Source organism: Coturnix japonica, chromosome 1 (assembly GCF_054131305.1).
Source record: "Coturnix japonica strain WE chromosome 1, WE-NBRP24, whole genome shotgun sequence".
NCBI classification, from domain to species: Eukaryota; Metazoa; Chordata; class Aves; order Galliformes; family Phasianidae; genus Coturnix; species Coturnix japonica.
In genome coordinates, this window is record NC_140663.1 from 142,991,053 (window position 1) to 143,014,654 (window position 23,602).

At 40.3% G+C, this 23,602-nt stretch overlaps 1 protein-coding gene and 2 long non-coding RNA genes across 4 annotated transcripts; 1 reads left to right on the top strand and 2 right to left on the bottom strand.

The window, feature by feature from the left end:
- The first annotated feature begins 62 nt into the window (after positions 1 to 62).
- Positions 63 to 18,167, top strand: DIS3 (DIS3 exosome endoribonuclease and 3'-5' exoribonuclease). 2 transcript variants are annotated; one of them, XM_015851648.3, is made up of 21 exons: positions 63 to 340; positions 3,067 to 3,224; positions 3,954 to 4,153; positions 4,266 to 4,339; positions 5,835 to 6,002; positions 6,854 to 7,018; positions 7,688 to 7,801; positions 7,883 to 8,020; positions 9,110 to 9,256; positions 10,506 to 10,622; positions 11,124 to 11,225; positions 11,867 to 11,931; positions 12,027 to 12,111; positions 12,616 to 12,743; positions 13,182 to 13,268; positions 14,147 to 14,303; positions 14,654 to 14,868; positions 15,680 to 15,848; positions 16,326 to 16,484; positions 16,845 to 16,967; positions 17,843 to 18,167. In XM_015851648.3, the coding sequence occupies exons 1-21, from the start codon at positions 110 to 112 to the stop codon at positions 17,930 to 17,932; spliced, it is 2,892 nt and encodes a 963-aa protein (XP_015707134.1). In that variant the 5' UTR covers positions 63 to 109; the 3' UTR covers positions 17,933 to 18,167. The 2 variants fall into 2 exon arrangements, with proteins under 2 accessions (XP_015707134.1, XP_085409901.1); XM_085553775.1 differs by lacking the exon at positions 4,266 to 4,339.
- On the bottom strand, positions 4,719 to 9,216 carry LOC146762766 (uncharacterized). The gene is made up of 2 exons (XR_014948476.1): positions 9,084 to 9,216; positions 4,719 to 6,615 (listed from the first exon to the last, which is right to left on the bottom strand). It is a non-coding gene; the product is annotated as an uncharacterized LOC146762766 (long non-coding RNA).
- On the bottom strand, positions 12,760 to 22,270 carry LOC146762767 (uncharacterized). Its single transcript, XR_014948479.1, has 2 exons — positions 22,063 to 22,270; positions 12,760 to 14,455 (listed from the first exon to the last, which is right to left on the bottom strand). It is a non-coding gene; the product is annotated as an uncharacterized LOC146762767 (long non-coding RNA).
- Between the last annotated feature and the right edge of the window lie 1,332 nt (positions 22,271 to 23,602).

Below are 23,602 nucleotides of genomic sequence, written 5' to 3' on the forward strand. Positions count from 1 at the left end.
GCGGGTGAGGCGGAGCCGAGCGACGCCATCACCACGGCGACCCAGCAGCCGCTCCGCTTCCCGCCCTGCGCCGCGGGACACCCTGGGAGGAGGAGGCCGCGCCGCTGCCATGCTGACATCGCGGACCTTCCTGAAGCGGACGCGGGCGGGTGCCGTGGTGAAGGTGGTACGCGAGCATTACCTGCGCGACGATATCCCCTGCGGCGTAGAGTTCTGCCCGCTCTGCCCGATCCGGCCCGGTCAACCCCTCGGTCTCGAGGCGCGGCCTAGTGGCGCCGCCAGCAGCCTCTGCCGTGGGCCGCACTACCTGCTGCCCGACACCAACCTCCTCCTGCACCAGGTAAACGCCTCACGGCCACGGTACAGTGCGCGCCTGTGGGGACGGCCCTGGGGCTTGGGCTGCTCTCAGCACCGCGCTGGGCCTTTCTGCTGTTGTCTGCCTGATCCCACGGCTAAGATTTGTTTGCTTGTAGCCTCAGTGAGGCGCTTTCAGCATCAGCCAGACCGGCCTAGTTTAGGCCGTTGGGCCCATGTGCGATTTCACGAGTGTAGGACGAACTGTTCTTTGTAGTCCGTCATCGGAACAAACTGAGGGGTGGAGGGATTAAGAGCAGCCCTACTGAAAGGGACCTGTGGGTCCTGGTGAAGGGGAAGCTGGATATGAGCCAGCAGTGTGCCCTCGCAGCCCAGAAAGCCAATCGTATCCTGGGCTGTATCTAAAGGAGTGTGGCCAGCAGGTTGAGGGAGGTGATCCTGCCGCTCTACTCCGTGCTGGTGAGGTCTCACGTGGAGTACTGTGTCCAGATGTGGAGTCCTCATACAGGAGAGACTTGGATCTGTTGGAGCGCATCCAGAGAAGGGCCACAAAAATGATCCATGGAATGGAATGCTTCTCCTATGAAGTCAGACTGAGAGAAGTGGGGCTGTTCAGCTTAGAAAAGGGAAGGCTGTGAGATGAGCTGGTAGCAGGCTTTGAGTATTTAAATTTTACTGTGTCCAGTTCTGGGCTCCCCAGTACAAAAAAGACAGGGATCTCTTGGAAAGAGTCCAGCAGAGTGCCACTAAGATGGTGAAGGGCCTGGAGCATCTCCCCTATGAGGAAAGACTAAGCGAACTGGGTCTGTTTAGCCTTGAGAAAAGAAGGCTGAGAGGGGACCTGATCCAGGTTTATAAATACCTGAGGCATGGGGGCCATAGTGGTGAGGCTGGTCTCTTTTCAGTAGTGCATGGGGGCAGGACTAGGGGTAGTGGGATGAAACTTCAGCATAGGAAGTTCCACACAAATGTGTGCAAGAACTTCTTATGGTGAGAGTGACGGAGCACTGGAACTGGCTGCCCAGGGAGGTGGTGGAGTCTCCTTCTCTGGAGATATTCAAGACCCGACTGGGACCGATTGCGACGTGGTGTAAGGAACCTGCTTTAGCAGGGGGGTTGGACTCGATGATCTCTAGAGGTCCCTTCCAACCCCTACAATTCTGTGATTCTGTGAAAGGGAGTTACAGGAAAGAAGGGGACAGACTTTAGCAGGGCCTCTAGTGATCTAGTGACAGGACAAGGAGAAATGGTTTTGAGCTTAAAGAGGGCAGATTTAGGTTGAATGCAAGGAGATCTTTTCACACTGAGGATGAGGCACTGGAACAGGTTACCTAGTGATGTGCCCTGTCCCTGGAGACTTTCACAGCAAGGCTGAATCAAGCCCTGGGCAACCTGGTCTAGCTGCATGTGTCCCTGTTCATTACAGGGGAGTTGGACTGGAAGTAGGACAAGATGTAATGGCCTTAAGATGCAGCAGAGGAGGTTTGGGTTGAATGTTAGGAATTTTTTTTTTTCTCAGAAAGAGTAGCAATGCATTGGAATAGGTTGTCCAGGGAAGCTGGTGGTTTCACCATCCCTGGAGCACAACACTGGCATTTTAGCAGTTACCGATATGAAAAGTTCTAAGTAAGGATTTTCTTCCCACATCAAGTCAGTAGATATTTTCATGCTATTATCTGTGGACTTGATGGGATCTGTTGGCAAAATTCCTGTGTTATAGAACACTCAGATAATTTGCAGGTTATGCTGTAAGGAACCAGAACAGTGAAGATATGGTGGCTGTGGTGACAGGAGGAATAGGTTTTTAGCCAGCTACAAATAGCAGCAGTCAGTAAGATTGGGTCTGGTAATTCTGCATGTATGTAGAAATGTACTGAATTTCTTTCTCTGTTGACATGATTCTAAATCTCATAAATAATCTAAGTATCTACTGCAGAGAAGCTTGATTTGGCATTGCTTTAAATTATTTCAGCCATGCCCTTCAGTACTTTGTTGTTTTCTGGAGATAGGTTTGCAGATTTGCTTATTAGAAGCTCAAAAGTGAAGCATGCATCTTTTTTCTCTTGACAGGAGCATGGGAGCATGGGGTTTTTGGACATGGCTCTGCACTATGGCTGTCAGGAGCAGAGAAAAGAGCAGTGCTGTATTTAAAAGAAAAAAGACTCAAAAAGTTCAGTGGTTGAACAGGTGAAGAGCAGCTAACAGAATTTAAATCAGTTTGAATCTGGGGAATTTAAAACTGCAATACAACAGTGGGATTTGTTTTGTAGAGCTTAAGCCTACATTTGCACAGGCAAGTCCTTATTAGCTTTGTAGTAGCGGTCAGGTACTACTTCATGGTTTACTCACACAGGCATATGGTGGGCAGCACTGTTTACAAAGATTATAAATTACGAGAACTAAGTTCTTGTGACTACAGTTTTTAGTGTAGACCTGGCTTTAAATTTGGTTGGAGTCCTGCAAATATGTGGGTTGCATTTCATAGGAGTCAGAATGAGAGAGTTGATCTCTTTTTCACTTAAGCAAAACTGAGGTCACCAAGAGATTGGAAAATCCAATCTAAACTTTCTGCCTATGGGAGAAAGGTGCAGCATAATATACTCTTCAGATTCCCAGCAGTGAGAGGAAAAGGTCCTGATAGTGCTTCATTATTGATAGAAGTTTTTGCGTATTAAACAAGCAAATATTTCAATTCCTGTTACTGGGTAAAAAAGCACCACAATTCTGACTCATTTCCATTTTGTTCCTCAGATTGATATTCTTGAAGACCCTGTTATTAAGAATGTCATTGTGCTGCAGACAGTTTTACAAGAGGTCAGGAGTCGGAGTGCACCAGTGTACAAACGAATTAGAGACGTGATTGGAAACCCTGAAAAACACTTCTATTCCTTCACCAATGAACATCATCGGTATGGCTTGGAATAGGGTATAACGTTGTACTGAAGATTGGTAAAAGAACTGCTATATGTGAATTAGGCACATAAAATGAGACTGATGTGCACAATTGATGCGTATACATCTAAGAAATCCTGCTGGGGAATAACTGGACGTTACAGGAGCTTTCTCATTTTATAGTTGGTATTAGCACACGTATCTTCTGTAAAGGTGATTAAAATACTGAGTGAACTTGTCAGGCAAGACCTTCAACCTAAGCAGTGGAATTGCACTTATTCATTTTACACGTATTTCAATGCTTTATTACTACTGCCAGTTCAATCCATAGAACTGAAAAAATCAATTAGTTAGTGGCAAAAAGAAAAATGGAGATGGCACATTAATTTGCCTTTATGTTTACTCACAGGTAGTTTCTGCTACAGCAGCGTCAAGGCTCTAGCAGTGCTTGTCTTGAACGCTGTTCTGTTCAGTCCTCAGTAAGGAGGTCATGTAAGAAATTGCCACTTCCTAGTTAGTTTTTTTGATCCTGTCTCCTGAGCCTTCAGTGGTCTTTGGTGTTTTAAAAATTGGTACAGCAGTATTTCTTTTGTCCTTACAGTGTTAAATGTTTGTCTGAAAACAGCAGTAGTTGTAGATGTTTGGACTTCCTGATTTTTCTAGTTTGCTTTGCTTTGCTAACCTTCCCTCTTCCGTCTCCCTCTTTTCTTTTTTTTTTTTTTTTTTTTTTTTTTTTTAAATATTAGAGAAACATACATAGAGCAAGAGCAAGGAGAAAGCTCTAATGACCGCAATGACAGAGCCATTCGGGTAGCAGTAAAATGGTACAGTGAACACTTGAAGAAAATACAGAATGAGGAGAATGAGGATATCCAAGTTGTCTTTCTTACAAACGACAGGAATAATAAGGAGAAAGCCCTCGAGGAGGGGATAACTGCTTATACGTGTAAGTTCAGCAGCATGGATATTTAATTTATTGCTCAGGTATAAAATCTCAAGTGTCTTTATGCCTAAATTCTCTACCTCTCTTGCATAAATATTTGTGTGTGCTTTTGTAGGTGAGGAGTATATTAAAAGCTTGATAGATAATCCTGATCTTGTAGATCGTCTTGCTTGCGTATCTGATGAAGGGGTATGTCTTTATTCTCTTTTGGTTTATTTATTTTATAAAATGATTTTGCAGTCTGTTATTGGATGCCATATGTCAGGCTACTAGCATCAGTTCAGAAAAAAGACTCCGGTCTTTATTACCATTTTGACACTAAAACTTTTTGATAACTAAAAAGAACATTGCAGCTATTTTAAGTGCTGCTTATATGTCTTTTGGAAGGTATTGTTTAGTTCTTTGTAAAAAGCCAATTGATAAGATGGGAAGCTTAACGATTGATTGAAGGAATAGTATAAATATTGCAAATAACTGAACTGAAATTAAAAGTTTCAAAAGTTTCTGTTGCAAACCACCTAGGTCTTTGTTTTGTGTCTGTTACTTAAAAGTTTATTTGTCAAAAATATTTTTTTTTTAATGAAAAGATTTTATTTATTCATAAGTTGATAGAATTGTGTGCTGCAGCTCAAAGATAGGTTACTTCATCATCATAGAGCTATAGTAGAATGGGTTGGGGGCCTATCTCCCCCCATGCTGTGGGCAAGGTTGCCACCCCCTAGAATGAGTGGCATGTTCCATAAGACTGACATAGCTGAAAGCTAATGCCATTAAAGTACTGGGAAGATTAATTCCATTGATGATCAGAGGGCTGGAGGACCTCTCCCAAGAAGAAAGGTTGAGGGAACTGGGCTTATTTAACTTAGAGAAGGCTTTGGAGAGACCTCATTGTGGCCTTCCAGTACTTGAGGGGAACATATAGACAGGAGGGGGAATGGCTGTTTACATGGGTGGATAGTAATATGACAAGGGGCAATGGTTTTAAACTGAGACGGGAGGTTTAGGTTAGATATTAGGAGGAAGTTTTTCACCCATAGGGTGGTGACGCACTGGAACAGGTTGTACAAGGAGGTTGTGGATGCCCCATCCCTGGAGACATTCAGGGCCAGGCTGGATATGGCTCTGGGCAGCCTGGTCCGGTGGTTGGTGACCCTACACATAGCAAGGGGATTAAAACTGGATGATCACTGTGGTTCTTTTCAACCCAGGCCATTCTGTGATTCTATGATCATAGTTATTGTAATGGATTGGAATGGGACATGTGAAAGTGGGAGGCTGAGCTGATCTTTTCAGCAGTTATCTGCAGTTCTTTCAACTTTGACTGGTAGCTGCTTACTGTGTGTGCTCTGTAGTACTATACTGATGTTTTCTCCAAGTCTATGTTTAGTCAATATATAAAAACAAAAAAATGTCGGTATCACTTTTGTAGTAACCTCTTAAGTCAGTGCAGGCAAGCAGAAATAGAAACAGAGGTGTTCTCAATGTTGTCACATTTTTATGCTTTTTGTGCTTCATTAGAAAAACTACTGCTTAGTGGTAATTTTTTGTTCTTGTGCATATATGTTCCTATATGTAGTTATACTTTTGGAGTTTGCTAGCTTGAGTTTCATGTTCCTGAACTCAGTTTTGGAGTAGTTATGAATGTAAAAGACTTTATTTGTTTATTTATTTATTTCCCTTAAAGAAAGAAATAGAAAGTGGCAAAATAATTTTCCCAGAACACGTTCCTCTTAGCAAATTGCAGCAAGGAATAAAATCTGGCATCTACCTCCAAGGAACCTACAGAGCAAGCAGAGATAATTATCTTGAAGCTACTGTTTGGGTTCATGGAGATGGTGAAGAAAACAAAGAGGTGGGTGTTTTCACACTGAATTTTATTTGGTCATTGCTGAAGATGATTATGTAATTATTTCACAGTGAGAAGTGGTATTAAAAGGTGGTATTAATTTTTTCTCTTTATTTTTCTGATGTGGGTTTTTTGCTTTGTTTGGTTTTGTGGATATAGATCACTTAAATAGTGAGGATGCCCTTAAAAAAAAAACGAACTGTTGAAAGGCATAATGTATTCTTTGAAAAAGTACATAATAGTCTAAAATGGAATCTTTGACTTTAAACGCTGTCATATTCAAGTCAATTGAAGAAGTATTTTCTTCAATTATTCTGAAGTATGTGATGAAAAAGTAATAAACTTGTAGGAGGATTTTCAGAAAAACTGTGATGAGCCCATGTTGGGGCTCTCTTGCATTACTTGCCCTGATGTTTTTAGGCTGTTGCCCTTTGAGCACTTTACCTTGGTTTCTGCCTACTGGATTTTGAACCTACAGCTGGTACAACTGGATGCATACTGTTTCCAAATGGCAGCAGATGACTCTTCACTCCGTATTTCTGGTGGCTGCTGACAGTTATTCCTTGGCTTTCAGATTATTGTTTTCCTGTTTCACAGCAGTATGTGGAAGGCTCTTAGCCTGCAAAAACAGAAGAATTGTCTGACTTGAAGAAGAAAAAGAATAGGAAAGAAAGTGGTTTTACAGGGGCTATCAGAATTTCGAAATAATATCATCAGTACCAAAAGAAACTTAGAGGAAGAAATGTGTCACAAACATAGAGCGCGGGTGCCTGTTGTACTTGTGACATATTGTTCTGAGTCATTTGTTGCTACTGTTACAAACATTTGTATTTCCATTTTGTTTTCTAAAAATCCAGATTATTATACAGGGTCTTAAGCATTTAAACCGAGCAGTTCATGAAGATATTGTAGCTGTGGAGTTGCTGGCAAAAGATGAATGGGTGGCACCATCCTCAGTGGTCTTGCAAGATGATGGCCAGAATGAAGATGACGTTGAAACGGAAGAAGAGAAAGAAAACATTGTATGAAATACAATTATTTTTTCTTAATGATTTCTGTCTTTATTAAGAGAAAAATGTTGCTGGGTGGTAGCCAAGTAATAATGCCACACTGTATTCTGATATGCAGATATACTGGTTGTCTTTTAATGGCAACATGTACATTTGCAACCAGTTATAAAATAGTTCTTATCTACTTGGAGTAATTCTGCTTAATGTATATGCAGAAATGTATGTACACCCTGTCCAGTAAATATTTGTATTTCCTTAAAAAAATATAATCTTCCCACTGAATTCTGTGGGAATACATTTTAATTAATGTGTTCAGAATTGCTGGAGAATTTTTCAAGCAGCCATAAAAAGGCTTCTTAAAAATGAAAATAATAGGTTGGGGAAAAAATGGAGATAGTTGGGGAATGAGCTGTAGTACAGGATTGCATTTCTTTAAGTTTTTTCTGTTCTTTGTTCTAAAAGTACGTCCATGAGAAAAGTTGACAAAGTAGTCATGGTACAAATACTAAGGAGCCCAGGGAGGCATGATTCCATTGATGACGTCATAACAGAGTTCATGGCATTGTGATACATAACCTACTACCAGAGCAAGAGTTGAGATGGGTGCTGAGCTTAAACAGTTCTGTGGTCTTAAACCTTTGTGGTTTGTTTGATTTTTTTTTGTTTTTTTTTTTGTCTCAGTTGAAGGTATCTGTTGACAAGAACATGTTGAGACCTACAGGAAAAGTAGTGGGTATTATAAAGCGAAACTGGCGACCATTTTGTGGCATGCTTTCCAAGTCACAAATTAAAGAGGTAAGGTAATAAAGCTATTGTAAGGGTAGGGTCAAAAAAAGAAAGTAGAAATAATCTGTTCCTTTTTCTGTCTGTTAATAGGCAAGGCGACATTTGTTTACACCATCTGATCGCAGGATTCCTCGTATTCGAATAGAAACAAGACAAGCAGATAAATTGGAAGGACAAAGAATAATTGTTGCTATTGATGGTTGGCCTAGGAATTCTAGGTATCCCAATGTAAGTTTTAGTACTTTGTTCTTAACGTCTATCTATCTGGCTTTTAATTTTCAGACTGAAAGGTTAATGGAGTTGTTTTGAGTAATGTGTAAACCTCAGCTTTTAGCCATCTTGGCAAAACAAACTGCTGTTTACATGAAAGGCTTACATGAAGAGCAGATTTATCTGTGTGAGTAGTGAATGTGGTTTGCACCCAAACAAAAGTTAGCTCTATATTTTTTTTTGGGGGGGCAGGAGGGAAGTATTTTCATTTTCTCTTTCACGTGGATAGTACATGTTTTACATTTGGAAGGAAGAATATGATGTTTAGGGCTCACGGTTGCAGCCATATGCTTAGGACATTTCTATGGAATAAATGGATGCTGTATGCTAAAAAGAGATGAAGATAGAACTTTTAAAAGTTCTCCAAAGATGAAACAATATCACAGGAATCATGGAATCCTTAGAGTTGGAAGGGACCTTTAAAGGTCATCTAGTCTAATTCTCCTGCATTGAACAGGGATACCATTCCTTGGATCATTTTTGTGGCTCTATACAGAATACACTTTCTTGAAACATCATCGTATGTGCCAGCTATTCCAATAATAAAATAGAAATCTAATTTATGCTAGCTAAATTGTTAAATAAACCAAGACAGCTGCTTGCAGTTATAAGTTTGCTGCTATTGTGATGTTAGGCATCTTGAGTTTACGCTACATTACAATTGCACTAAAGTCAGTTAGATTGAGTCAATTAGAGGAGGAAAAAAAAACATTTAAAGTATTCCTTTTAGGTTCGTTTCACATATTTAATTACTTTTGAACAAATAGTATTGCTTGATGTTCGTGTGTGTGCGCACACATATGTATTTGTGTTTATATCATAGAATCATAGAAAATCACCAAGGTTGGAAAAGACCTCCAAGATCATTCTGTCCAATGATGCACCTATCGCCCATATTTCCCCACTAAACCGAGTGTTTCAGTGCAACATAGGAATGTTTCTTGAGCACCTCCAGGGATGGTGACTCCACCACCTACCTCCCTGGGCAGCCTGTTTCAGTGCTATATATGTATATACTTACATATAAGTGTGCATGTTATTTCTCAGGGTCATTTTGTGAAGAATTTGGGAAGTGCTGGAGATAAGGAGACTGAGACGGAAGTTCTTCTCCTTGAACACGATGTCCCTCATCAACCTTTCTCTCAGAATGTCCTCAGTTTCCTACCAAAAATGCCATGGAGCATTACAGAAAAGGTAATAGCTATAAAAATATAGCAGTAATTATTATGCCTGCTTGAAATTACAATATTCTTGAATATTCCAGTGCACCAAAAATGAAGGGAAAAAGTTTCCTAAAATTCAGGTTGGTCTGAATATTTAGTCTGATTTTCTGTGGAAAGTTCTCCACAAGACTTTGAATTTTGGCTAAAACTGTGTTTGTTAGAGGTAGATAGATTAAAAACAAAACAAAGGGAAAACACACCAGAAACCACCACAATGTGGAATTCATTTGAAATTTTTGTAGTTATTTAACAAAGGAGGAAGATTACAAATCATATAATGTTTAAAAATCAGTGTTTCTATTTCTCAAAAGATAGGTTTGTAACTAAATGTAGTAGCCTATGCATCATGACCAAAATATGTTAATGTATCCCAGTACTATCCAGTACAGTAAGCAGAGGAAGGAAAATTACTAATTGCAGAATTGCTTGTTTTTTTAATTTTTAATTGCTGTTAATGAATTTCAGATTCTCCACAGTGTCATAAGTGTAGGAAGTGGTTGGTTTAGAATGTAAAGAAAACTCTGTATATCAGCTGTTTTTCTTTAGGGGTGGATTTTTTCATTTGTTTGGTTTTGGGGAATGATCTCTTTTTGTTTGAGCATCTCATGTATTTTCACTTCTTTGGAGTAGTCTAGTTTTATTATTTATTATATAGTTGTTTCTTTTGAGCTTAGAAACTGATGGATGTGTTCTTACGTAACCAACTTTTACATAGCCCATCTGTCTAGTCTAAGATACCAATCTAAGTAAAATCTTTATGTAGCCATTGCATAACAAGTAAATACCACCTGAGTGCTCAATTCCTTTAAACTGTGAAGGCATATAAGTCATAGCTAAGGTTGATTGTAGTCATTCTTATCCTAAACTATTTAGCTGGACATCATAGTCATAATTTCACTTAAAAATTCTTGATTCCTAGTCCTGTTAATTTTGAGATGGTGGAAAGAGTATGGTTTTATTCTCTGTTTCCTATTGTTTGCTCTATAACAAAGGTTCAGTAGTTATCAATACCTTGGTTTTGTTATCACTACAGTCTCAGTGTATCTTTTTTCTCTTTTAAATAACATTGCAAATTGTGTACTTGAAAATGCTCTTTAAATATTTGATTACTTTGGAAGGTCTTGCACAAAGTGCTTTCTGAACTTCTTTTTATTTATCCTTCAGTGTGGATGTTCTTTACAACTTTTTTTATATATATATATATATATTTTTAATTTCAGGATATGAAACATAGGGAGGACTTGAGGCATCTGCATGTTTGTAGCGTTGATCCTCCTGGCTGTACGGATATTGATGATGCATTACATTGTAGAGAATTAGAAAATGGAAACCTGGAGGTGGGTTAGGTTTTTGTTATCTGATTTGTGTTTTAAATCAGTAGTGATAATATTAATTGATTCAAGCAAACTCTAGGTGTGCTGGGAAGGAAATTGTCTGCACTGCTGTGTCTGATTTGGCACATTTTCTATGTTAATTTGTAATTGTAATAGCAGAGAATGCCAAAATAAAAAGTCTAGCAAATAGAGAAAAGCAAGAAACCCATTTTGCAGTGGACATTAAAGAAAATGAAAGAGGCATGAAGAGCTGAACTGGTCATGAATGCAGTTTTCCACTAAATGTACACGTGGCTTTATTGTTCATAATTGCTGCAGCTTTTCATTTTTTGTAGTGCTTTTAACTCTTCCTACTTGTGTAAATATGGAAGTTACTGGAAGGAATAGAAAAAGGGCAAATTGGGTTTTAAATAAAAACTTGATAAAGTTTCTTTTATGTTGAGAGCTGTTTGCTGCATAAGATGTATAATGTGACGCTTCCTGGGTTTTGTTATTTATTTTAAGGTTGGTGTGCATATTGCAGATGTCAGTCATTTTATTCGTCCGGGAAACGCTTTAGATGAGGAATCGGCAAAAAGAGGAACAACTGTATATCTGTGTGAAAAGGTAAGTTTTCTATATGGAAAGGTTTTTGTGCAATTAATGGAATAGCTTTTTCATTGCTTTCCTTTTTTGCATACTTCTATCAAAATGACTGTTCTTTCTATTGCTGTGCTCAGCAAGGCTTTTTAAAAATCAGTTATTTATTTAGAGAATATTCCTTTCAACTCCGATTTGAAACAAGAAATAACATGAGAACGTGAGTCCAGACAGCTGTTTAATACAGACCTTGAAGTTGTAAAGTAGATTATTGCTACCTGTGATCTGTATTTATAACACATTTGTTTATTATAGCTTCTCACAGGTCACAATTTAACCTCAGAAATAACTACTGCTAAAACAATAGATAATAAAAAAAGTAGGTTTTGGAATGAATTTCCAGACTGGATGTGGCTCTGGGCAGCCTGGGCTGGTGGTTGACAACCCTGCACAAAGCAGGGGGGTTTGAATCGAGTTGATCTTTGTGGTCCTTTTCAGCCCAGGCCATTTTGTGATTTCTTCTGAAGTAGCTTACGTGTTGTTTCACAAATTGTAGCTTTTTTAGCTGTGGGGGGGCAAAATTATTATTTCCAAGCTTTCAATGTACTAAAAAAATCACACTATGAAGAAATTATGACTAATGATGCATTTTATCCTTTATTTTGCAGAGGATTGATATGGTTCCAGAACTGCTTAGCTCCAATTTATGCTCCTTAAGATCTAATGTGGACAGGTATATGCAAATGATCTGTATTTTGATCCTGACAAGCAACTCCAGATGTGCATGCATGGATTTTAACAGATTTCTCCCAATTCTCCTTCTTATAGGCTTGCATTTTCATGTATATGGGAGATGAACCAAAAGGCCGACATTCTAAAAACCAGATTTACAAAGAGTATTATTAATTCCAAGGTTAGTTGGATGAAGAAAGAACACTTCTTAGAACAGATTTTTTTTATACTGAAGTTTTCCTGTTTCTGTTACTGATGTACTTATTGAAGTTAGAAAATGAAGCTTGAATCCTAAAGTGAAGGAAATGTTTTCATCCTTCCTGTTCTTCTAAACATTTAATGCTGCATTCTTGTTTTGTACAGTTAGTTTATGGTATTCCGTTTAAAAAATATAAATGCATTGATACATATTGGATATAGTGTCATCTAGTTAAGGTCAGTGGAGTAGGTAGGTATTACATCAGCATTTAAAAAAAATATTGTACATGTTAACTTTTTCTTGGAGTTTTGCATAGATCTGTTCTGTCTGTTACTCTTTGAGAATGACATTCATAGCGGTGCTGAACATAAAGTTTTGTATTATTGTGAATAAGCTTTGACAAAAAAAAAACCAACTGTTTTTTTTTTCTGAGAGATAAAAGTGTGCTTTTCAGTATTATGATGTCTCATTGTGTTTTCCTCTAAGGCTTCTCTCACGTATGCTGAAGCACAGATGAGAATTGATTCAGCAGCTTTGAATGATGATATTACTGTCAGCCTACGTGGACTAAACAAATTAGCAAAAATTCTGAAGAAGAAAAGAATTGATAATGGGTAAACAGTGTAGTGATGCTGTTATTTTTTCCTTTTTTAATCGTTTTTTTGCTGTTGAACTACATGAAGATGCTCTATATCCCTTTTTCCAGTTCACATCTTTCAAAAAAGAAGTGTTTTGCTATTTTGATTTGCATTAAAAAGCTATCTTTGTTCTCTAAGTAATACAAAACTTGGGTTATCCTTTGCAAAATTGATCAACGTTATGGATTTCTTACTGATGCTATGCAAGTAACCAGAAGTAGCACTTTAAATCTGAAACTGTAGGAGTTAATTGCGTTATATATCAGCATTGCAGTTTCTACTATTTTCGATGTTAATTCCTTTTTCTTCTCTTTGTTTTAATTCCTGTTTCCTTACAAAGCAAACTGTTATACACAGGCCTGCAACTCTGCTGCTGTTTCTCCTTTACAGTAATATCACTTAACTGTCTTACAGAGCTTTGACACTTTCTTCACCAGAAGTTCGTTTTCACATGGATAGTGAAACTCATGATCCTATCGATCTGCAAACTAAGGAACTTAAGTAAGCTCCATTGTTTCCCTCAGTTACTTAAATATACCTATTGTTCCATCCCTGTCCCAAATTAAGTAACAGCTTTTTGTGTACAGAGTTTATGCAGTAGTTCAAGTCGGTAATCCTAGAAAAGATGGCTCTTCTGTATTTTACTACAGTGTTTATGAAGTTTAAACTGTGTTGCATACATGAGCTTAAGTCTTTGCTACTGATTTAATGGAGCACTAGGTTACAGGCCCTCCACAGTTCTCTGACATCTCTGTGAATCTTTCCTGCTAACAGAGGAAGAGAAAGTAGAGTTAGGAGGCATGGATTACTGAAACTTTAACCACAACATGGTAATCGTTGCAGAGATGCAGAGTGACACTGACAGTCTTACTGAGGAATTTTTTAAATGGTGCTACTGATTCAGTTTCTTTGTCTAGACAGAATCTATCCTACTGCTAACTATTTCTGTGCTAAAATCTGCATGCAGGTCTTACAGTTGTGTATACTGTAATGACTTCATGGTATGCAACATAGTGCTTTCAGGCTTTGTATGCATGCTTGAATAGTGTTCTTAAGAATAAGAAATCTGTTGGTCTTTCCAGAGATAGCACTGCCATTTTAAAGACTATTTTTCTTTGGAGTTGATAATTTAGAATATTTTGTTTGTTTGTTTTTTATTTTGCCCTGCTATTTGAAGTTTACTAAGTGCATTTTGGCATGCCTTTAGTCTTAAAAATGTTTGCCTGTTTTGTACCATAGGCACGTTAAAAGAAAGTTATGGATAACTAGATAGTGTTATAGAATATTGTTAGGATGGTGCATTGTTTCCTTATTAGGCACACAAAGCAAGTTTCTAATTTAACATTCTTCTGACTGTACAAAATATCTTCTGTTGACAGAGAAACAAATTCCATGGTTGAAGAGTTCATGTTGCTTGCCAATGTCTCTGTAGCACAAAAAATTTATGATGAGTTCCCAGAGTTTGCTTTGCTCCGGAAGCATCCTGCTCCTCCTCCATCGAATTACGACATCCTTGTGAAGGCAGCGAAGTCCAAGGCAGGTTTTTACTATTCTCACAAATTAATTATAGAAAATGGTGCTTTCTGTCTGGCTGGCTGCTTATCCAAGAGTGGCAATTGGAAGTCCGTGTCTTGAAAACATATAGATTTGCTTTTTACCTGCTGGTACCTACAGGAAGGTGTCTGTACCTTCAGATGAAAAGAACAATTATGAGCTTTAAAAAAGAAAAAACAAGTAAGAGATTTATGTAACACTGTCACCTTATTGTCTACAATTCAGAATCTATGAGGTAGGGAATTTGTTATGGTTACTAAGAGTGATGTGGATTCAGCTGTGGTATCTGCTTATAACCTGTTTCATTTTGTTTTGTTTTCTGCTTTCTTCAGAATTTGGAAATAAAGACAGACTCTGCAAAGGCACTAGCAGAATCATTAGACAAAGCTGAATCACCTGATTTCCCATACCTAAATACACTGTTGAGAATTTTGACCACTCGCTGCATGATGCAAGCTGTGTATTTCTGTTCTGGAATGGATAGTGATTTTCATCACTATGGTTTAGCTTCACCTATTTATACTCACTTTACCTCACCTATTAGAAGGTAATTCCTTTAATTTTACAGTATTTTCAGAGGACAGAAGAAGTGATTTATTTGTTAAGATTTATTTGTATTGGAGACTGTGTTTCTATTCAGCTTAAAAGTTGAACTGGAAAAATAGTGTCTTTACATAATTATTATACAAACCAACTTTATTTAGCTTTAAGTAAGTCAAGCAGAGAGTAAGGCAGTGTTTGGCCATTCATCAGGTGGAAGCTGTTTTGTAAATGCATTATTTCATATTTTACACATAAAAATATTGTTAATATGAGTTTTGTTCATTTTGAAATTTAGGGTGATGTCTCTCTTGTGTGGGTAATCTCTGTAATTTCTTGGAGTTCCAGTAGTAAATTCTGGTCGTTAAAAGATATGTTAAAAAAAATTCTGACTGAAGTTCTCATAAAAGCTGTGTACCAGGAGCATCATGTGATTGTGTTTTGCAGGTTAAGGGCACTAAAACTAGTTTTCCTAGTTCATGAGAAAGGGAAGAGGAAGGGGCTTAAGCTGGTGTGCTTAAACATCGTTCTGGAGTTCAAAGTTAAAGTTTTATTTCTTCTTTGTAAGTGTTGAGCAGTACCAGCGGCACTGGTAGAATGTAGTAAAGAATTCCTTAGATTAAAAAGAAAACAGCGTAGTTCATAGTATAGTAAAGATATACTCTGCAGCGTATATTTGATCAGCAAAGAGAGTGTGATTTCCTAATTAATATAGGGAGTTAGCAAAGAATTCTTGAGCTGTAAGATCTGTAAAAGAGCAAAATGTTAGTCAGAAACTTGATAAAAATGTTTTGACTCATCACTGATCTTTTCTGCAGGTATGCAGACATTATAGTGCATCGTCTTTTGGCCGTAGCCATAGGAGCAGACAGAACCTATCCAGAACTTATGGATAAACATAAACTGGCAGATCTGTGTAAGAATCTCAATTACCGGCATAAAATGGCTCAATATGCACAAAGAGCATCTGTTGCTTTCCACACACAGGTAAATACTAATGAGATGTGAGCATGATCTGTGGAGGATTTGTGTTGCCCTGAAAGGGAGGAAACGCTGAGCAGTAACAGACAGGTTGTGCTTTGGTGAGCAGTAGTAAGTCTGCAGGAATTGTTATGAAAAAGTGCAGTTTCTCTAAGGAAAAGCTTCAGCATAACATTCCTGGTACTGAAAAGCTTAGAGATGCATTTCTAGAAGATGCTTTTAACTATTTAAATAGGTTGTTGTTCATTTGTAATCTAGTCTTTTTGGGGGGTGTACGTATTTGCATATTTTTAATAAATATACATTCAATATATTTAATGAATATACTGAATGGCAAGTATAATTATTTGAATGAACATTTTAAATGTGATGTGTAACAGTAAGCATAGATTTCTATTTGCTTGAGTATTTTACTCTTCTTATTATATTTTTAATCCAGAAGAGAATATGCTAACACCTTTTTTCTTCTATCTTCTTTTACAGCTGTTCTTCAAAACTAAGGGAGTGGTGAATGAAGATGCATATATATTATTCATAAGAAGAAATGCAGTTGTGGTTTTGATTCCAAAGTATGGGTTAGAAGGGACAGTCTTCTTTGAAGAAAAAGATAAGCCAATGCCCAAACTTCATTACAACAGTGAGGTGTGTTTTTTAAGGTTTATTCTTAGTTGCCTTTATTTTTTTATGAGGTACATGAGCAAAATGACTAAAAATCTACTCTAGTTATGTTAGAAGGGTAGTAGAGCCTTTTCTGATGTCAGGTTTATTAATCTGCAGTAGTTGTTGTGGTCTTCTGTAAATTTAAGCAAAAAGGTTCTGACACCAGAATGGGTTTCTGCAATAGACAGTAATTAGTGACCCAAAAATACCACACAGTTGTCTACCTGCACCCTAACTCTGGACATTCAGGATTTAACACATAAGAACTACATCTCAAAATAATTCTTTGTATAAAGATGAAAGACAATATGAACAATATTTATACAAAATTGGAACTTACAGGTACCATCACTCACCGTGGAAGGCACAATACTATGTTTATTTGACAAAGTCAAAGTGAACATTACGTTAGATGCTTCCAACATTCAACATCAGAAAATTCGGATGGAATTGGTAGAACCAAAGGTAAGACAAGATTTATGGTTTTAGTAATCTTAAGGTCAGGATACAGTAGAATTGAAATACAACCTAAAAGTAAAAAAACAAACAAACCAAAAAACCTTCTAAAACAAACCAAAAATCAGTCAGCAAACTATAGTGATTTGCTTCTTATCTATTCTCATTAAAACACAGATCAGCTTTTATTGTGTGTTGGAAAGCATGAAGGGTTCTAAATGAAATTTCCTTTCTTGGCCAATTAGGAATAATACCGTAAGAAGGATGATGATGATTTGCTGAAATGGTATATCTTAAGTTTCATGGTTTTGTAATCAAATTGCTCTGAAATTCTGCCAGAACTCAGTAGGATCTTCTTTTAGCTCCAGTAAATTACTATGCAACTCTGATAGGTTCCTCAAAAGGAAGCTGTAATTGCTGGTTCTTTAATGAACATAGAGTACGTAAATGGCAGTGCTTTCTTACCAGAACTTCAACAATATAAAAGTCTCTCGCGAAAATATTGAAAGAACTGTGATATTTGAATAAGTTTTTGTCTGCTTTTAAAGACTGTTTCTACTCTTTTGGTAAACAGTTTGTTGCAGTAATAGTATAGAGTATAGAAAATGAGTATAAAGTCATATAGGGGAAGAAAGGTGAAAACAAAGAAAGCATTTTTATACATGTATGTTTGGTTTTGCAGAGTAACTCCTAGTGCTTTATTTGGGAGGGATGCTGCTACTTGCTTAGTGTTGAAGCTCTGATAGCTATGTGATGTTAAACACTTTGTTAGATGATTAGTATTGTATTTTCTCATGAGAATAGTGTAGTTGTAGAAGGTAAATGTACTGCCAGAATACCAAAAGTTAAAATGCAGTTTTCTGATTTGTCTTTTTTTACTGTAGATACTTGCAAGTGGTGTTCCTGCACATTTATCTACAGAGACAAGCAGCAACAATGAACCAGAAAAAAAGAAAAAGAAGCTACAACAGTAGTAAGGTCAGCTAGTTAATAAAGATAGACATGAATTATTTTTATTTACTTATTTTTCCCTATGGGCAAAATAATAGGAACATCCTGTTTACTTTTAAATACATTTTTTAATAATTTGTGAAACACATCTTTTTCTTTTTTTACTATTTGTATGTGTGCAAGAAGATAAGTTTTAAATCCGAATATGTCTGTACTTTTATTGTATGGATGAAAGTAAATACTTCTCCAAAGTAACAACATTCATGGTATTTTTTATGTGGCATTATGTTCTTTGACATATCAAAAATGTAGATATCACTGAAAAGAGCACATTATGAAATTGGGGTACATAAATATTTAAATTTCTTTTACTGGTACTGGAAGCTTGAAAGGATCACTTTACAAAGTTAAGTGGAACACATTCTTTGCTTTACAGTCGCTGTTACCAGATCATGATTTTTATTAGCAAGAAAAACACTCTTCCAACTGTTTCTTCTAAGTCAGCCTTCCCTATACAGTAATGCTGAGGTCCAGTGGACTGCTGCTAATGAAGGGGTAATGTCCAGTGTTAAAATGGAGGAGGGAAAAAAACCCAAACACAATAGTAAAATCCACAGCGTTTTACTGGTAACTCATTTCTGTATCTACCCTTGTTCACACAGTTGCTATCAATTATTTGTCATATACACAATATACTGCTTCAATCCTGATTCATCCAAAGAAGATGATGAAAAGTATATTCCATTTAGAAGACAATAAGAACATCTGTATCAAAAACTGACATTAGGAATTCACTTCATAGATCAAAGCAAGCAAGCTTGAGAACCATAACATATGGCAACTCTACCCTTCTGCAAATAAGCACCAGAAAAGCCTACAATGACTGTCTTGAGCTGCCTGTAAATTGTCAATCTGCAATGAACAGCCTCCATTCAGTTATGTTCATTAAAAAAGAAGACCCTATCTGTAGGTGTGAGGTAGGTTTTCGTGGTAACAAAACCAGTTTTAGCCATACACATCGCCACAGTTTCTGTGGAGTGTTTTGTTGACTGTGAGACTCTCTAGCCCAGATATAGCCAAGGTGGTGTCTTTTGGTCTTTGTCCTGAGCAATCTGCAGTCCTGCCTGAGTTGCTACTGTTATGATTGCTGACGCAACTTCAGTCACCATCACCTCTCTTGGTGCAACGACCAGGATATTGTCCATATAGAGGTATATGCAAACATTGGAAAATACCCTTAGCAACATCCCCCTCCCTAATACAATGCACAAACATTCATAGACTTTTTACAGTCCCTCCTTGTTATGGTTTTGTAATTGGGTTGGTGTTGGTATTCCACATCAGAACATCGTGCGGAACAATGGGAGTTAAGGGAACAAGTTTTTTCTGTGTACTGCCTTAAGTGGGCATGTGGGGAGCGGCACTGGAGGGGAAGTTGGGAAGGGGATGGGGTTTCTGGCCCGGCTCCCTGCGAGGAGACAGTGCGGTCGGAGCTTCCCACCTTCCACAGCTCATTGGTGAGATTGGGGACTTATTTTTCTCTTTGTTGAAACTCTCTTGTTGGGTTATTAAACTGCCATTCGTTCTCAGATCACTTTTCTCCTTAATTTTATTTTTTTTAGACCCAATCGCAATCTCCCTTTCCTTCCCCTCTCCCAAAGCACACATGGTCAGGCTGCGCTGCGCCGCACCACACTGTTAGAGAAGGGAGGCACTTTTGTTCCTGCTCCCCTGGGTTTGTTCCCACTGTCACGGAATGAGCTCTAGAGGGAACTCCGTGACACTCCTTTTTCTTTAAACTTACTTATTTTGTTCATTGAATCTTTGGAGTGCTTGCCGGCTTAACGCGTACATCTCCCTGTCATTGTCATCCTGTTCTATGGTCTCATATTTAGTGCGTATTAACATTAAATGAGCTGCTTCTAATCGATTCTTTATGATTGTGACCACCCGATGAGATGGATTGTTCAGTCTTAGCCATGTCCTCATCTACAGCAATGTGCAGAGCTGTGAACTCTTGGCTCTGCCTAACTGACGATGCTATCTATTCCTGTACCAGCTCCTGCAGCTCCCAAAATCATTAAGGCTAAGGTGACAATCATAATAGGTTCCCTTTTTGCCAAACGGTAATCAGCCACTGTGTGGTGAGTGTACATGTAATCCACAGTGTGGTATAGAATCCTTGGTATAATTATTACTTGTACACAAAAGTCATGTGATACATTAAGCAGTTTTAAAGATAAACAAAGAGTAACACCTAGTAATGAACACACCCATCTGGTATTATTGGTGGGGATTAACCATTTATGTGAATATAAGTCCTCTTTTGTGGCATTACATAAGTCACTTTCCCTTTTGGAACAGTCCCCACACATCTACCCTTCCTGGATACCTGGGTCAAAGTTATTCCTATCTCTTGTCCCCAATTACATTGAGAAGGACTACTTTCGCTTGAATACATTGGGCTTTCCGGATCCCCTACTGCCTCATAATAAGGAGGCTTTACGCTTACACATAACCAGCAATGTTTGGTTACATTGGGGTTAGTCCAGTTCAGTACCTGGAAACTGGAACTTATGACTTTCAAGTACTGTTTCACTATTTTTTGTAGTATTTATAGGGGACGGCTCTGTTGTCCCGCCAGGAGCCAATGTTTCCTTGGCTACCGTGGACTGTCCCAAGTACCCCCAGGATTCGGATTCTTGAATTTTCTTCTAATGTCACTTTGTTGGGCCCGACTGCCTGAGGAATTTCAGGTATTTCTTTCTTTATTTGGATGAACCCTCCTCGGTCAGTCCCAGGCTCCCAGTATCTTACACCCCATATTTTCTCTTTTTATAACGGGGTCCTCAAATGGTTCCCCTTTTGCCCCGATCACCTGTACTTTTTCTGCAGAGGCTTTACATCCTAAGGGCAGTGTCTGGACTGTCGATCTTTCAGTCCCTGTATCTACAAGGAATTCTATTTCCTCGCGTTGGGGACCCACTTTTAATTTTATCTATTTTATCTTTCCTCGGGCCCCCAGCAAATAGAGCCCCTGACTCCCCTTCTCTCTCCCGACGGCCGGGCCGGGACGGCGCGGCGAGGGGAGGGGAAAGCCGGCACCCGCCAGCCGGCCCCGACAACCCTCGGGGGAGCGCCGCCACCACTTCGCCCTCCTCCCGAGGCCCCGGGGTTTTCCTCCGCAATCCGGCGCCTGGCGGCAGCTGCGCCCGGGAGAAAAAACGCGGCTCGGACTGCCCCGCCCGCGCGGGACCGAAGCCGCCCAGCGACCGATCGGACGGACCGGACCGGCGGCGGACCGGCGCCGCGGGGGAGAGCGGGGAGAAGGGAGAGGGTAAAGTCGTAGCGAGGGGGCAGGTCGGTGCTCCCGGCCCCCGGCGCGACGACACCCTCCCCGCCGACCCCTCTCCTTCCCCAACGCCGCACCCCGCGGCCGCGCTCCGCGCCCTCGTCCGGCTTCTGATCATCGGCCCCTGACCCTGACTAGAATCCTCGTCTGATTGCCCCGGGGATGGAGACTCGTCGGGCCGCCTGGTAGACTGGGCCGTGGGCGCGGGTGGGGGTATGTAGGGCGGTGGTAACACCGGGACTTCTAAATCCCACCTCTTCTTCTCCCGCCCTTCTTTTTCTTTTAGGGGTATAAATGCGTCCTCATCTCCGAGGTTATCCAGAGTTGAGCATATATAAGTGTGCCCCGGTGGCGCAGTGGTTAAGGACACCGCCTTGCAACACTGGGGCCCGGAGTTCCAATCCCCCCTGTGGCGCAAGTGGTAGAAGTGCCGCTCTGCTACACAGAGGCTCGAATCCCGGGGGCTGGACTCGGTGATCTCTAAGGTCCCTTCCAACCCGCACGAGACTATGATACTATGATGATGATGATATTCACTTTCCTCTGAACTGAAAGGCTCCTCAGCATTAACACGGAGGTTAAGGGCCGGACATACCCAGTCCTCAGAGGAGCCAAAAAGGGACCAAATTACACTTTCCCCTTTTATGGGCTTGTTGCCCCATACTTCTACACAACAATCGCGGGATGTGGGACCCGCACTACCGAGGGGTCCTCACTCGCTTCGCCCGCAATTGGGCGGCTCAGTCGTTGTGCTCCGGGACACCCAACCCCAACCGAACGGCCTCACCGGCCTATACTTACCCACCCCGTGGGTCTTCGCTCGGTCTTCGTGCACAAAGATCACTAGGGGTTTACCGGTTTTATTTTGCTTGTGCCCTTAATTTATGTTCGTCGGTGAAGAGTTCGAGCAGGAGCTTCCACTCCTGGGGCCGCTGAAATCAGCGGGGCGCCTCCCCAGAGGGACTCCTGATCGAATCACCTTCATCCGAGTCACGGCACCAAATTGTCATGAATTAGACTAAATCCGTTTTCAAAAATCAGCGCTCGTCGACCAGCAGAGTCACAGCTCCGTAAGCGGCGCGCACCCTCCACCTGCTGGCTCCCTACTTTTATAGTCTCTTAGTCCCTCTGATTGGCTGCCGTGTCAGAGCTCTGCCACTGCGCTCCCCTGTTGCCAGGCGCCACCGCTCTCTATTGCTGGGTGCCATCGCTTCACGAGACGGGTCCCCACCCCGAACCCGCCCAACCTGGAGCGGGGGAGCGAAGCGGCGAATACAGGAGCGGCGAAGAGAGGACGCTCAGGCGATCACTTTTTACAGTGGTCATTGGAGTTAAATCCAGTTGGTGGCCTGTCAGGAGTGGTGTCCCCTGGGGCTCAGTACTGGGGTCTCTTCTACTTAACATCTCTATTAACAATCTTGATGATCTTGTAAGTTTGCAGATGACACCAAGCTGGGAGGGAGTGTTGAACTGCCTGAGGGGAGGAAGGCACTACAGAGGGATCTGCATAGACGGGATCAATGGGCCAAGGTGAACAGTATGAGTTTCAGTAGGGCCAAGTGTCAGGTCCTGCTTCTTCGTCACAATAACCCCAGGCAACCCTACAGGCTTGGGGAGGTGTGGCTGGAAAGTTGCCTGATGGAAAGGGACCTTGGTGTGCTGATAGACAGTCGGCTGAATATGAGCCAGCAGTGTGCACAGGTGGCCAAGAAGGCCAATGGCATCCTGGTTTATATCAGGAATGGTGTGGTGAGCAGGACTAGGAAAGTCATCCTGCCCCTGTACTCGGCATTGGTGAGGCCTCACCTCGAGTATTGTAAATGAGGGTGGTAAGGTTACAAGAGAAAACTTGTAAAAGTATGTAAGGGATGTGCAAACCTGTAATAAATCATTTGGGTCATTTGCAGCTGAGTCTGTCCCTCAGATGCTGCAAGTATGCTCTTGGCTGCATAAGGTGCTGGCTGGAGGACTGGGCCTAGAGAGTGGTGGTGAATGGAATTAAATCCAGCTGGCGACTGGTCACAAGTGGTGTTCCCCAGGTGTCAGTGCTGGGACCTGTCCTCTTCAGTATCTTTATTGATGACGAGGAGTGATGGCAGCCAACCTCCTGCCTGTATAAAAGCAGCCCTGAAGGAATGCCACAAACAGGGTGTGTAAACACGGGGTGCTCATTAGAAGGGCATATTCGGCATTAGTGTGGACAGTTAATGTGGGTCAAGGAGGGCAAGCAGGGAGGGTTCTCTCTAACTGATTCTGCACTTTGGTTGTAGAGCCAATATTAAGGTAACTCAAATTAGTTTTGATATGTATACATTTAGAGCAGATTACCAGCCTCCTTGCC

What these genes read in the sequence shown, in the direction of transcription:
- DIS3 (XM_015851648.3), top strand. Translation starts at nt 110, where the DNA reads ATGCTGACATCGCGGACCTTCCTGAAGCGGACGCGGGCGGGTGCCGTG. An exon ending in AAGAAAAGAATTGATAATGG is followed by an intron (nt 12,744 to 13,181) that starts GTAAACAGTGTA and finishes ACTGTCTTACAG; the next exon opens with AGCTTTGACACTTTCTTCAC. An exon ending in CTGTTGCTTTCCACACACAG is followed by an intron (nt 15,849 to 16,325) that starts GTAAATACTAAT and finishes CTTCTTTTACAG; the next exon opens with CTGTTCTTCAAAACTAAGGG.